The sequence below is a fragment of the Symphodus melops genome (assembly GCF_947650265.1).
Source record: "Symphodus melops genome assembly, chromosome: 8".
Classification (NCBI taxonomy): domain Eukaryota; kingdom Metazoa; phylum Chordata; class Actinopteri; order Labriformes; family Labridae; genus Symphodus; species Symphodus melops.
Genome location: NC_136698.1, coordinates 8874715 through 8890515, shown reverse-complemented (window position 1 = coordinate 8890515; position 15801 = coordinate 8874715). Strand labels below are relative to the sequence as shown.

Below are 15801 nucleotides of genomic sequence, written 5' to 3'. Positions count from 1 at the left end.
TATCACCACAAAGTTGATAAAGTTTTAGCAACGAAATAGCTTATACTGGCTGTATTTGTGAAACAATCGTCGAGATAGATAGATACTTTATTGATCCCAAGGCAAGGCATCCAGTAGCAGTATACACGACATGCAGGACACAAGACATTAGTTACAATACACAACCGCTGCCCCCCCCCCCTTTCTGTATACAATTAGCCCAAAACAAGATTAAGAAGCCCCCTGTGTGACTAAGAGTAAACATAATTACAGATTAAACCTGTGCAATTAACACTAATCAAACACATTGAAGTTGACCTTAAGATGATGGATTTTATAGGCTTCAAAACCTTTATCAACACTTACTTCTGAAGAACACTGGATGATTTAAACCAGTCTTTTTCCATAAATAATAAAATAATAAAATTAAAGTCATGTCAATTTTATTTGTAAAGCACATTTCATTACACAGGTAAAAACTCATTTTGCTTCACATTAAAAACATTGACATAAAAATGTAAAGAAAAATGAACAAATGAGATAAAGAAAGACATCCAATAATTTCAACTAAAATAATAATGACAAATCACCACGCGACATATCTATCTATCTATATCTCTCTCTCTCTCTCTCTATATATATATATATATATATATATATATATATATATATATATATATATATATATATATATATATATAATACTAATTTATGGTTGTCTTGTGTTTTCTTCAGCCTCTCTGTCACCCCCAACATTACTCAGCAGCAGTCAGTAGCAGAAGCACGAGTTGTCGTGTTGTACGTGATGACGACAGCAGAAGGCCCCAGCGTCGTTTGTAACGTATCATGCCATTGAGAAGAAGAGGGGAAAGATGGCGTCCTCTAACAATCCTCGCAAATTTAGCGAAAAAATCGCTTTGCACAACCAGAAACAGGCGGAAGAAACCGCAGCGTTTGAAGAAGTGATGAAAGACTTGAACATCACCCGAGCTGCACGGGTAAGGCCTGCACACCCGGTCTGTTTACATGTCGTTGCATCGCTGTTTGGCATGTAATGAACGCTGCGGAGATAAATCTTAACATTTGCATGCTAGGTAGCTAAAGTTAAAATAAGATGCATCAGTTTAACTCAGCAAATGTATGTTTTCATTTCTGCCTGCTAAAATCATCATCGGATAAACAAGTTAACATGGTGTGGTTTGTAGTGATAACAAGCTTATCCAGGCTGCTGGTGACTGATGTGCACCTGTGCTCTGCCTGTGGCCACTGCTGTCATTTCATTAACACACAGTCCAACATGTCAATATTACGTTTAAGACATGTTAGAAAAGTCAACCTCTGGCAACCAAATGGGCTCATTATTTCTAGCATGTGTTAGCCTGTCGGATGTTAAACAGCCTTCCCAGATGTGATGTTGTGTTTTTTTTTTTTACCTTTTGACCATCATCCTCTGTTTGCTTCATGTTACCTCTAAAGTGTTGCATGATTATTTTAACAAACAAACACCAGACCTGTGCAAACAAATCCTCCTGGTTTACCTGTATTTTAAAACATAGAATAATTGAATTTGAATGTCAAGTGAACTTCAGCTACACATGCCTTTCAACTAATATTTAGTCATCAATACATTTCTGATTAAAGTTCTCCTCTTTGTTGCCAATAGATGATCTGTACATTTATAGCCAATATAATCAAATATAGATAAAAAAAAATGCAAACAACTTTCTAGAATGTATTCCACATGATTCACTTAATTGTAAAATGAGGACAAAATCTGCATTTTGAACAGCGTATTGTAAGCATTTCCTGTCATTGTTTTAACTCTCGGACACAACGCGAGTACTGATGATTATGTGAACATATAATAGAAATAATGTATGCAGACTTTGGTTTATCTATTAAGTATCAGAAATAAGTTGTAAAATCCCTTTTCCAGTGTTTGAAATGTCTTCCAACAATACCACATTCAGTTTATAATCATATAAAACAAAGTAAAGAGCACATTTTCACTTTTTACACATTATATGGATATTTAACTTTAAAAAACAGAAATTATGACTCAATTTTTGAATTAGTTCCCACTGATTATTCTGATGATTAATTATCTACCAATCACCAAATGCTCCTTTCTCTCCCGACCACAGCCACAAAGTAAGTCAAATGTTTTGCTGGGAAACATCTCATTATTAGCTCTAATGCTGGAAATGATCCCCACTTACTTACCACAGGCCTGGCGCCGTAAACCTGAGTTTTACTGTCACATAATGCAAGAAAAAAAAAAGTCACTTTGTCAGTTTTACATGTCAGATGTCTTTGTGTTATCGTCCAAACATCAACCCGATGCATTTGTTCAGACCATGCTGAGTCTTACTGCAGCTCATTATTCGTTAAAAAAAGAAAAGAAGAAAGAACAAGAAAGGAGGCTTACATTACCGTGTCACGGTTTCTGTTCAAACATACATGACTTCTGTGACTGATTTTTGTCTCTTGTTTTAAATGGTAATACTGTGATTATAGCAGTTGTGAGTCAGTCAGGTCTCATGTTTTTCTTTGTTTGCGACACAGATGTTGTGTGTGCTTCAATCTGCCTGTTTGATCATGTTTCATCTGTTAATTAAATGATTCATGAATCTTTCACTCCATCACTGTGGACAGGCAGGTTTCATTCTGTCATCCTCTTTTTTATTGATTCAGATCAATCATTCACTCATGCTTTCATCCAATTTTACTTTGCACAGTTGCAGTTACAGAAGACCCAGTATTTGCAACTAGGGCAGAATCGTGGACAGTACTATGGAGGCTCACTGCCCAATGTCAATCAGATTGGAAATGGCAACATTGACCTGCCTTTTCAGGTGAGCCCTTAGCCTCTCTCGGCTGGTTAAACAATGGTTTATTCTCAACCTTACTTTTTTTTTTTTTTTTAGCTTTACCTTAAAAAATGCTGAAATATTTTTAGACAAACCCATTTTCAGTCCTCTTTTTCTTTCGGTGAAAAGCTTGATTCAAAGCAAAGAACTGTAGTTCCACAATGTCTTACAAACTCTGCTATGAGCTCGAGGCTTTGATGGCACGAGAGGTCAGAACTGCAAAGGTCGTTTCATGGTTCAGGGGTGAAAGGAAGCTAGAATTGTGTATGACAAGGTTCAACCCTTGCAGTGTGATTTGGTTCCTAAATTTAAAAATATACCATTGCTTGTCATGGCTTTCCATCTTTAAAAACATTTGCCAACTCGAGCATCAGTATGGGTGGCCCATGGCTTGACTCATTTTAAGACAAACACATTTGCGCCATTAGTCCAAAGACATGACCCTTAGACATAGTTGTGTTGCGCATGTAAGCTGTGTTGTTGGCCTCATTCGCCTGCTGTGTTCACTCCAGAACTCAGTGCTGGATACCAGCAGGACCACCAGGCACCACGGGCTGGTGGAGCGTGTTTACCGCGACCGGAACCGCATCACCTCTCCTCATCGCCGACCTCTGTCGGTCGATAAACACGGACGCCAGATATCCTTTGTTCTTGTCACATGCATGCTTACATATTGGTTGGAAGACTTGACTACTGTTTCTGCAATGAGATGGTATTTTTTGTGCGTTTGAAAAGTGAGAACACAGTTTTCATCTGGAGGCCAAACTAACACTCGTAAAGAAACGGGACTTGAATTGAAAACCTACACTCTTTAACCAAAACGAGACATGTCTTATATTGCTTTTAAAAGGTCATTATGAATTGAGACTTTTCATTTTAAACTGTGTAGGTTTCCTCGTCATGGCTAAACACTTCATGAAATCACTCCATGTGCTGATGGAAAGAGGAGGCACCTCGTCTTTGTTCAACACCACAATGCTTGGTATTGCTTCCGGCCCTTTTGACTAGATTACTCTTGGTAATATATTCCGCTATTAGATGATAATGAAGCGGCTTTTAACGCAACTGGACCCCAATAACACTTGTGTGTGTGTGTGTTTGTGGTTGTTTATTCTGTATCCGGTCTAAGACATAAAAGCAGCCGACAGACAGGAAACTTTGGCGAAACTCTGAGACGTTCTTTTTCATCCCCTCTCCTTTTTTCACCTTAACACACATCGTTCACATCGACAGCTGTCCTTACAGCTCAGTTTACCTCTCCCCACCGCCAGACACCAGCTGGAGAAGGTAAGCCCCCTCCCCTTTATCCCTTTGACAACATGAGATGATAGTTGTATTGAACCAAAGATATCAACTACAAAAAAAAAAAAAAGAACTGTGTCCTTGTGTTTGTACGACATTTCCAAACTCACTTACTGAGCATCTTTTTGTCCACAAGATTGCAGAGAGAGGTCTATGACAGCATGTGATTCGTCAGTGGATGTGTATGCTGTAGAATTGGCTGTCTGCCTGTAATCGGGGAATTTGGCAGCAATGTTGCTGACTTCTCATCTTTCTCACACGTTCAGGACAAACTCGGATTCGGCCTTACACCAGAGCGCCATGAATCCGAAGCCCCAGGAGGTGTTTGCAGGGGGATCACAGGAGCTGCAGCCCAAACGAGGTAATGGAAGATCCGGTTACAAAGACACAGAGCCACTTTCCTTTATTAATGCGCCACGTGCCAATGCAGGCGGCAAACCTTAAATGACATAAAAAGGTAGACGTCGCAAAGAAAGTAGAGCTGGGCTGTTGGTGAAATATTCATGAAGGGAATGGATACTGATCTTTTGCAAAGAACTGCTTCAGCATGCCGACACTCTACATCTCTGAATGGAAATGTCTCCAGGTGATCCAGAGCCTGCGATCAATAATTCACTGATTATCCACGGATTATGTCTTTTTAGGTGTGACACTCTGATACAATGAATCCCAGAGTGGCTGGCACCCCCTCAGTCTGTCTGCTGGTCACCTTGCTATTTTTAGACCGCACAGCACTACATCCTGCCTGACTGGCTCCGATATCGATGACTCATTTTTTGCACTGATTTTCGAATTGTCATTTATTTTAGTCATAGCAAACAACTGTGTCTTGCCGTTTCACTAATTAGTACTGCTGCTAACAGTGCCTGGAACGGAGGATTCTGAGTCCAACACAGATGAGGATGGGCAGACACAGCTGTGGGACGACAAGAAGGTACTGATGGGGAAAAGGGAAGGGCTGCAATGTGTACATGTGTCTCTATGCACGTAAATGTGCAGCTCATGATTCTGTTCTCTCATCAGGATGATTCATCAAAGCCCAACACATGTGATGTCCCGGGAATTAAGTGAGTGGTTTCTGTATTTTCCTTTATTATTCCTTACAGTGGAATATCACTGGGATCTATCCACCTTTACTCCGACACTCACACAGCCATAAATAAGTCATGCAGTGGGAGCGCTGATTGAGGGCAGCTGGTCCAAGTTCAGTGGAAATGTGCTGTGAAGGCACTTTTATCTTCTGTGTCGAACATTTCTGCGATTGTCAGAGCGGGTGTCGGGGAAGATGACGCTCATATCCTGCACCCACTGCACGACTGGTTCAAACTTTAATGATGGAGTCTGACAATGAAACTGAGAAAAAGCTCATTTCTGTCTTTTCAGTATATTCCCATCACCAGACCAGGAGTTGAACCCTTCCCTGCTGCCAGCTGCACACAACACCGGCGGTTCTCTGCCCGATCTGACCAACATACAGTTCCCTCCTCCTCTCTCCACCCCACTGGACCCTGACGACACCGTGGCCTTCCCCTCCCTCAGCGCGTCCAACAGCACGGGAAGCTTGACCACCAACCTCACCCACCTGGGCATCAGTGCTGCAAGCCATGGTAATCACTTCTATCTCGAAACAGTCAAAGTGGGCTCACTGGCATGTGCGTCAAGTGGGGAGGATGTTGGGAAAAACTCTAATGCAATATCCGCTTAACATGGAGCGATTTTGGTTTGAGCCGCACACATCAAAGTTAACATGGTCAGCAGACGGAAGACAAATAAACCTTTCACTTTTACTTTTATGTTTCTCTTCCTCAGGGATCACCACCTCCTCTCAGCCCACCATGACTGTAACAGCACAGCGCCGCCAACCACCCGTGGTGCCACTGACCCTCACCTCTGACCTCCATCTCCAACAGTCTCCACAGCAGCTTTCACCCACCCTCTCCTCGCCCATAAATATCACACAGGTAAGACTCGTGACATTTTGGATGGAAATATAATCCTAACAATCAGTGTTATTCCGAACGATCGTGCATGCTTTTATAAATCACAAAGAAGCAGCTGGAGTTTTGACGTCGATTTATCCTCAGAGTTGTCTGTCAAAGACTGGAGATGGATTTCAGATTTTTTGTCATTGTTTTTAGAAATCTTAATGCCCTCTTTACTCTGTACTTTAAATAGTTTGGCTTTACCACTGTAATCCCAAACAACGTAGTCCACACATGCCTCTTTTCATCCCTCTTTGTCTCCACAATGTAAGGAGTGGTTTTCATTCAGAATACACCACAGTTTGAAACGCTGACCTGAGAGTTCATCCGTGTCTCCTCGCAGGCTGTGCCAACAGAGCTGCTGACCCTGGAGCAGCAGCTCGCCCAGTACCCCCTGTTCAACCAGCTGACCGCTCAGGCCCAGGCCCAGCTGCTGAGCGACCTTCAGAAGCAGCAGCAGGTTCTGTCGCAGGGCATCCAGCTCATCACTTTGCCACCTTTGGCCTCACCTGGAACAGCCAGCAGCCCCTCCTCCGACAGCCAGAGCCAGACCACTGCCAGCATCAGCATCAGCTCGGTAAGAAACCCAGGAAGTCTTGTCAGATTTGATGAAACGACTAGGAACCTAGTTTCTTATTGAACGTGGGTTCAGTTGTTATATTGCTTTTAAACACTTCTACAAAGTACAGCTAGCTCTTTACACTACATCTGCACTCTTACCTGATTATAGCTTCACCACTTACCTTCAAAGCAGAAGAAATATATGCCTTGTAAGGTTGACATCACTGCAGTTAAAGATTCTAGCAAGTTCTTATACTCATCAAATGATCATTTATTTTTTTTAAAAAGTGGGAGTTTTTGTTTCATTAAAATGTCTTCAAATGTAATTGAGTGTTGAGTTGGCTTATATGAGCTCACAAGATACAAAACACATATCATACACATTCTGCCATTCTCTTGCTGCATTCATGTGCTCTTCAGATGGTCCCAGCTTCCAAGTTGGGAAGTCGTTTTTTTTTCCGCCTTCAATGTGTTCACATGCTTTAAATTTGAAAAGTAAGAATGTTGTAACAGCAACAGGAACAAGGCTGCTGCGAAGAAGAAGGAGATGTGAGGAACGTCACTGTTGAGAGAGTTTAAACCCCATGGTGATCGCTGTTTCCAGTATTTTAGTGACAACGAGGAGCACAGGACATGACGTCAAGTCGGGCACCAAAATCTGGCAGCCGTTCTCATGCATTTTCCAAATCAGAAACTCAGTTTTCCAATATGTCCGACACCACATGAATGCAGCATCAAGCACTTAAGCTTCACTTCTTGACCACGGCACGACCACAAATCTACTCCATTAACTGATTGTCTGCACTGCTCAGTGAAATATAAGACTTTTTTTAAGCAAATATAACTGTTGTGTTATTTTCCAGATGTGTACACAAACCACAGACTACCAAACTTCTGTAGCTGATTGAATACCTCCCATACTACTATATCATTGTAGTCCATCATACGATGCAAGGCTCCTGCACTCTTACATCCCGCCCTCTGAGATTTGTGTGTGACAGGCATGAAGCCCAGTGCTAGCTAACCCTCTTCCCTCCAACAGTACCGCAATCAGACTGGCTCACCAGCCACTCAGTCTCCAACCTCCCCAGTCTCCAATCAAGGCTTCTCCCCTGGTGGCTCGCCTCAAGTAAGGGCCCACCCACCAAGCTATCTGCTGTTTGGGGGAGGGCTTTGCGCCTGGGGGAAAGCTTATTGTAGATGAGTTAGGCTGCTCTTCATTCTCTGTATCAGCAGTTAATCACTCATGTCGCCAACGGCTGCATTTTCCATGTCTTCATCTCGACTGTTCACTATGTGCATGACAAGAAAGCCAGGGCTTGTTGATGGAGTCTTTAAATGTTAGTCTTGCAGTCTGCAAAAGTCTTCTCTCGAACTAAAGAGTAGGTCAATAGACTAATAATAATGTTTAGGATTTGAACTTGGTCCTACTAATTAAGGATGCAAAACATGCTGTTTGATTTTAAAATGTAAACCGTTGTGTGCCAATTCACTCTCATATATTTCAGAGTAAGGACCATTGCAAAAACGTTACAGCTCTACAAGATGTCAAATTAAGGCCCGACTGATATGTGGGTTTTCAGGTCCGTTACCATTATTGATATTGGGGAGAGAGAAAAAATCAGATTTCAATATATCGACCGATATCTTCATTAAATTAGATTTAGAGATAGATGAACATTTACTGATCACCGCTTCACACTTGTGTCTAGAGAGTGATAATGCTTGTTTTGATTCAGACTCCAACACTAAAAAAACGCCAGTCACATAGTGTTTGTGCTTTTCTCATAGCAGATAAAATGTTCAGGGGGAATTACTGTATCTGTCAACCTGGGCCGTATACTATTTTAGATTTTGACTATGAAAAAAGATTCTACTCAACACCTCGAGAAGAAATAAGAAAGCTCTTATATTCCTGTTGCAGTGAGCTGCTGTGGATACGTCACCTCTTCAGGTTCCAATCAGGCTTCATTTAGATCATGCTTGTTAACATCAAGCTGCTAGAAGCTCACTCTAAAGCATGATGGGATTTAAATATGATCATGACCAGAAGTCAAAATGTTCAGAATAACAGAGTCTGGGTTGAGAAATAGCTGAATTCCCCTTTGAACAACTTGAAGTTGTGCTTGTATCACAGTGAACGGGGCTGCTGCGGTCAACAAAAACAATGCACTGTTGTGTCTTTTCCACAGGGATGAAAAACGACCACATCACTTTCATACTTCCATGGCCAATCAGAGTTCTTTTTCATTCTTTAAATGTGTTAAAAACATTAGCTACAATTTGAATGATGGACAAATCATCCCTTATTTTATCTTTTTTTTTTTTTTTTTTTTTACAGCTTCCTTTTTCTCTGTCACTAAACCGTCACAGCCCTAGTCATGACTATCATTCGCTTTGGCCACTGCTCAGTCCAACACGTGTGGGTTTTATGTTTTTTTGCTTGAGTAATCTTTTGTTCCAGCCTTGTTTTCATTTTTTCAACACCACTGCTTCATTGGCCTCGTGTGTGATCTCTGTAGCGTTCTTCTCTTCTTCCAGCACATTCCTGTGGTAGGCAGCATATTCGGCGACTCTTTCTATGATCAGCAGTTGGCATTGAGGCAGACCAACGCCCTCTCCCACCAGGTGACACCAAACGCACAGACATGAAGATGAAGATGTCAGATTGCCTTCAGCTACTTTCCGTTTTAACGTTGGATTACAATTCTGTCCCTTTTTCAGCTGGAGCAGTTCAACATGATCGAGAACCCCATCAGCTCCACAGGCCTTTACAACCAGTGCTCCACTCTCAACTACACACAGGCAGCCATGATGGGCCTCACCGGGAGCAGCCTGCAGGACTCCCAGCAACTCGGCTACAGCAGCCATGGCAACATCCCCAACATCATCCTAACAGGTAGCTGCACCACAAGTCCATCCGACATACACTCAACAAAAATATAAACGCAACACTTTTGTTTTTGCTCCCATTTGTCATGAGATGGACTCAAAGATCTAAAATTCATTCCAGATACACAATATTACCATTTCTCTCAAACATTGTTCATAAATCTGTCTAAATGTGTGATAGTGAGCACTTTTGCTTTGCTGAGACAATCCATCCCACCTCACAGGTGTGCCACATCAAGATGCTCATCAGACACCATGATTAGTGCACAGGTGTACCTTATACTGCCCACAATAAAAGGCCACTCTGAAATGTGCAGTTTTGTCTCACAGCAAAATGCCACAGATGGCGCAAGCATTGAGGGAGCGTGCAATTGGCATGCTGACAGCAGGAATGTCAACCAGATCTGTTGCTCGGGCATTGAATGTTCATTTCTCCACCATAAGCCGTCTCCAAAGGCGTTTCAGAGAATATGGCAGTACATCCAACCGGCCTCACAACCGCAGACCACGTGTAACCACACCAGCCCAGGACCTCCACATCCAGCAGGTTCACCTCCAAGATCGTCTGAGACCAGCTACTCAGACAGCTGCTGAAACAATTGGTTTGCATAACCAAAGAATTTCTGCACAAACTGTCAGAAACCGTCTCAGGGAAGCTCAACTGCATGCTCGTCGTCCTCATCGGGGTCTTAACCTGACTCCAGATCGTCGCCGTAACAGACTTGAGTGGGCAAATGCTCACATTCGATGGCGTCTGGCACGTTGGAGAGGTGTTCTCTTCACGGATGAATCTCGGTTTACATTGTTCAGGGCAGATGGCAGACAGCGTGTGTGGCGTCGTGTGGGTGAGCGCTTTGCTGATGTCAATGTTGTGGATCGAGTGGCCCATGGTGGTGGTGGGGTTATGGTATGGGCAGGCATCTGTTATGGACGAAGAACACAGGTGCATTTTATTGATGGCATTTTGAATGCACAGAGATACCGTGATGAGATCCTGAGGCCCATTGTTGTGCCATACATCCATGAACATCACCTCATGTTTCAGCAAGATAATGCACGGCCCCATGTTGCAAGGATCTGTACACAATTCTTGGAAGCTGAAAATGTCCCAGTTCTTGCATGGCCAGCATACTCACCGGACATGTCACCCATTGAGCATGTTTGGGATGTGCTTGACCGGCGTATACGACAGCGCGTACCAGTTCCCACTAATATCCAGCAACTTCGCACAGCCATTGAAGAGGAGTGGACCAACATTCCACAGGCCACAATTGACAATCTGATAAACTCTATGCGAAGAAGATGTGTTGCACTGCATGAGGCAAATGGTGGTCACACCAGATACTGACTGGTTCTGAGTCCCCAGACCCTCAATAAAGCAAAAACTGCACATTTCAGGGTGGCCTTTTATTGTGGACAGTCTAAGGTACACCTATGCACTAATCATGGTGTCTGATGAGCATCTTGATGTGGCACACCTGTGAGGTGGGATGGATTGTCTCAGCAAAGCAAAAGTGCTCACTATCACACATTTAGACAGATTTATGAACAATGTTTGAGAGAAATGGTAATATTGTGTATCTGGAATGAATTTTAGATCTTTGAGTCCATCTCATGACAAATGGGAGCAAAAACAAAAGTGTTGCGTTTATATTTTTGTTGAGTGTACTTGAGTGTTTTTAAACTTGTGCTGTGTTGAACAAACCGTACTCCATGCAGTGTGTACGTGTGTCAGTGGTTTCAGGTGTATGCTAGCCGGTATCTACTAGCTTTTGGCCGGTGTCACATTCAGTTTTCCTGAAGATACAGATACTAACAACTAAAATGTCTGTTGGGGAAATCTGCCGAATCAATGATTGATTTAAAAAAAATGGAATGGCACTTTGTTGTTTATGTTTTGCAGAGAGAGCTTAAAGGCTGAATTTGCAAAGTGTTGTACCTAAATACAGAATATCCTCTGAAAATACCTCTGAGTCATGACTGTCTACAATGACTGTGACACCTGAATCGCGCTGTCTGTGATGATGTCTGAGCCGTATCTACATTGTGTGAACATGAACGGGGCGGCCGGCCGGCTCATCCTCTTGTATATAACAGCTGTTTAACAACATGAAGAACAACATGCTGTACTCTTTGCTTATTTGAACATCACATAAGCGTTTTTAGATCATGGTAGAAACCAGCTCTCTCAGAACGCTGTTTTGGTGTGCGTCTCTTTAAATTCAATGAGCCCCCCCCCCCCCCTGAGTTTTCTCAGTAGACATCACTCCTCTGCAGAGAGAATAAAAATGGCAGACCTGTGCAAAAGTTTTACTCTCGGCAGGGGGTGAAGTCCATGGGTGGAGAAGATACCAGAATCCAGCTTGTGATGTCACAAACGGAGAATATTTGAAACTGTGTGGTAAGACTTATGCAGACCGCAAACAAATGACTTGATGAATTTATTTAAAATTTTGTTGGTCGATAGACTCTCAGGTTACCAAATAAATCTTAAAAAAAAACAACAAAAAAACCTGTATAAGTGGATTTTTCTTCGAGCTCGAGAGTGGAAGCTTCAAGCAAACTGAAGTGCGCTACCATTAGCCTGCTAGCACAACAATGCAGCTCGAGTTGTTTTGGTTTCATGCTGGTGCCCAAGGACGACAAAAAGTCGCCTAATTATGAAATGAAATTACTCAGCCTGGTTTCGGCTTCACTGTTAAAACATGTATATCAGTCAGACGCCACTATTGGATTCTATAAAGTCACGGAACCATTTGCCGTCTGCTGAGGATTTTTTGGTTTTGTTTTTTTAAGTGGGAGCAAAATAAATCACAGAGCCAGTACATTTTATTTAGAACAGAAACTTGAGCTGTTGCATGTTGTTAATGTGGCCTTTTTCATTTATAAGCAAAACAACACAATCTCTAAACATAATAAGTCTTTGACAGATTCTAGGTGAACCTGTAAGAAAATGTTCCTATAAAACACTCTGACCCCTCCCTTGTTTCTCACATGTCAGTGTCTCTGTTTCACTGATGTGTTGTCTCTCAGTCACAGGCGAGTCCCCGCCGAGCCTCTCCAAAGAGCTCACCAACTCCCTGGCCGGTGTGGGCGATGTCAGCTTTGACGCAGACTCTCAGTTTCCTCTGGACGAGCTCAAGATCGACCCGCTCACCCTAGACGGACTGCACATGCTCAACGACCCTGACATGGTGCTCGCCGACCCCGCCACCGAGGACACGTTCAGGATGGATAGACTGTAACGTGAGAAACTGAGAACAGGAAGGGGAAAAAAAATAAACACACTAACTTGTGAATGGAGACAAACAAAGGGCAGGATGAACCCTGTCCCTTGTTGCATGGCCGTCCAGCTGCCCGACCTCGCCCTCAAGTCCGTAAAGCCCTTGGAAAATGATGCGCCACCAAAAGACAACAGGGAAAAAGACATCCAGTGGCTTGCAGGGGAATGGCCTCGCTATCGTTTTGAATGAGATTGGTCGCTCGGCGCTTTCGCTAGCCTGCTGTGTTTACAGTGTACCATTACATGCCACATTTATTCCAAAAAAACGCACATTTGACTTTTTTTTTTTCTCTTCATATCCACTTTTATATTTATTTTATTTACTCGTAGCAGGAAGCTGCTAGGACAATGGTCTAAACCGTACCTGTCCTTAATGCTGTGTTAAAACGGAAAAGAAAAGAAGAAAACAGCCGGTTTGCTTGTACCTTGCAATCAAATGAATCGGTTTTCCATCATGCCGTAACGGCTTTCTATTTCTCACAAAGCTTTATTTTTGACAACCAAATGTTATTTTCATCATGTACTGTATGTTTTGATGCTTTCTGTATTTATATGTTTTATTTATTTATTTATTTGGTTACAGATATTTTATATTCCATTTCATAATTTAAATGTAATGCCAAAATGCTCTCTCTAGGCATAGTGTGAAATTGCACTGATGTAATTTGTGTCTATTTATTAATTACGTACATATTTATATCTATGTGTTTGTTAAGCTACTTGGTTAATGAAGGAGTGCAAAACCTCCCCATAGTTGCTCTTAAGTGTTCGATGTGCCATTCTCCGATATAGGGGCGAAGCGCAAGTTGCCATGCTGCAGCCCAACGGTCCAATCAAAATCTCGCACCGCTCCAGAAAACACTGCATGCTCCAGAAATGGGTTGGTTTGTACGCCACTTGAATTAACTTTTTCTGAGAAAATCCATCAGGTATTTCTATTTAACTAGAAAGCAAGAGAAATTGGTCCCAATTAATTTTCCTGCTGGTGGAAAAGCTAATATTTATCCAGACTGAACATCCTTTTAGTGAAGGACTCAGTCAGTTTTGAAACACTAAAATCTGAAATCTTTGGAAGTCGTCACTGTGAAATCACCTGATTTTGCCTTACATGAGTCTCCTACTGTTCTACTTTAAGTGTCTCACGTGACAAACGTATTTTCGTAAGTTATTGTAACATTTTCCTGTATTTCAGAGGAACTTAAACTTTTGGTCAGTGATATTTGTGGTTCTGTTGTGTAAGGTTTGACAAATCAATGTACTGTATTTTGTATCGGTACAGTTTATAGCCAAATTGTCGATGTTTTTTTAAAAGTGGAGCTTAAAAAAAACAAAACAACGGATGGGTTTGAAGTTTTTGAGAAAGAGTGCAATTATGGGGAGGCTTTTTGCTCCATTACAGGGAAGCTCTAACAAAAAAGCTAAAGACCAATGGCACAAAGGTCGACAACAAAAGACATTTTCAAAGTATAAAGAACTAATGCTTGTATGTTGGATATTTAACAGTACAGAAGCCTTAAGATGGTTGTTACTTTAAAAGAATATTAGGATATTAACTTCTGTGTACTCCATCGAGTACACTGGAGAACGTAGTGGCTGCATAAAGATTCTGTTACAAAGAGAAACAGTGTATTTATATGATTAGTATCTTACGCACACAGCACAGAGATCTACCCTGGTCTGTTCAGTCGAATAAACAAAACCGTCACAAATATAATCAGGGATGTAGAAGAGTCTAAAACTGTTTACGAAAACCTTTTTAACTGTAAATGTTTACACAGGGTTCATCTGAAAATGTACATATTGATATCAGCTCTCAATACATCCATGACCCATCTCGTTTTAAGCAACGCGTGTCAAACAAACGGTGTCAAACTTCAGATCTGATTCTGCAACGGCCTTTTGTCAGAGTTTCCCTGAGAGGTGTGTGTCGGTCTGTGGGGTCATGTTTGCTGTATTGTAATGTTCATGTACAGACAAGCTAATCATTTATCCACCTAAACGCTGAGATCTCGTCCCCACCCACCTGTAAAGGAATCATGTTGGATTTTACTGCACACCTCTACAGTTAGTGAGTTGAAGTGATGATTTGTCTGCTGTACTCGTCCATCAAAGGTTTTCTTGGCTTCAACTTTTTTTTTTTTTTTGTGATTCCTATGCAAATTAGACAAAAAGCGACCCTTAAAGGGAAAATCCACCTGTGATGTTTTTAGGAAGTGACGCTGGATTTCTTCTTCTCAAATGGGAGATAGTGGAGTTATTTAGTACGGCTATTAGGACTACAATATTCTCCTTTTGATAACACTGGCTCCATGTTTATTGCTATATTGTAACAAGGCTTTTCACAGAAAACAAAAGTAGTATTGTTGATCTGCATTGCAAACCTCTAAAAATCTGCAAAGATGGGTATGTTTGACGTTAAGGATGAAGCTCTGACTGTTGTAAACTCGTCTAGTCGAGATGAGTGCCGGAGTGTTGCAGTGGTGCTATGACAATCAAAATATGTAAAGTCGTACTCTAAACTTCTCCTTTCTAATTCCTGCCAATGAAGAAACAAATCCAGCTGGGCTTTTACTTAACTCGTAGCTCACAGCTTCACACGTTGCTGTCTTCGTAACTTTTGTCTTAGAAGAAACTCACTCTTTCTAATCCCAGAGGAATTGACGCTAAACATGATGCTAAAATGAGATTATCACTCCATTAGCTGCAGGAAATTTGCTGACTATTGTTGTTGGCTGTAACTCATGACTAAATGAAGGAGAAAAAAAACTCCAAATTGGGCCCAGAAATGCATCTGAAGTTAGATTTTTCCTTTAAGTCGCTGAAACAAATGTAAAGAACTCATTCTCCACATTACATGTTTCCAGAGATTTTATTCATAAACAAATGAAGCTTTGTGTTTAAGCCAAACGTCATTTCTTTATTTCCAGGTATG

The 15801-nt window shown here is 41.7% G+C and overlaps 1 protein-coding gene across 5 annotated transcripts; it reads left to right on the top strand.

The window, feature by feature from the left end:
• Positions 1-718: 718 nt before the first annotated feature.
• Positions 719-15770, top strand: crtc1b (CREB regulated transcription coactivator 1b). 5 transcript variants are annotated; one of them, XM_079350317.1, is made up of 15 exons: positions 719-977; positions 2718-2834; positions 3362-3489; positions 4077-4136; positions 4418-4512; positions 5015-5085; positions 5175-5218; positions 5535-5758; positions 5961-6112; positions 6477-6710; positions 7737-7823; positions 9236-9322; positions 9419-9593; positions 11910-11987; positions 12620-15770. In XM_079350317.1, exons 1-15 carry the CDS (start codon positions 852-854, stop codon positions 12829-12831), a joined length of 1890 nt encoding a protein of 629 aa, XP_079206443.1. In that variant the 5' UTR covers positions 719-851; the 3' UTR covers positions 12832-15770. The 5 variants fall into 5 exon arrangements, with proteins under 5 accessions (XP_079206443.1, XP_079206442.1, XP_079206446.1 ...); XM_079350316.1 differs by having other exon boundaries at positions 5000-5085; XM_079350320.1 differs by lacking the exon at positions 11910-11987.
• Positions 15771-15801: the final 31 nt, after the last annotated feature.

Coding starts and splice junctions, on each gene's coding strand:
- crtc1b (XM_079350316.1), top strand. CDS start 852: ATGGCGTCCTCTAACAATCCTCGCAAATTTAGCGAAAAAATCGCTTTG. Junction 4,513..4,999: donor GGAGCTGCAGCCCAAACGAG/GTAATGGAAGAT, acceptor TTCACTAATTAG/TACTGCTGCTAACAGTGCCT. Junction 9,323..9,418: donor CCAACGCCCTCTCCCACCAG/GTGACACCAAAC, acceptor TCCCTTTTTCAG/CTGGAGCAGTTCAACATGAT.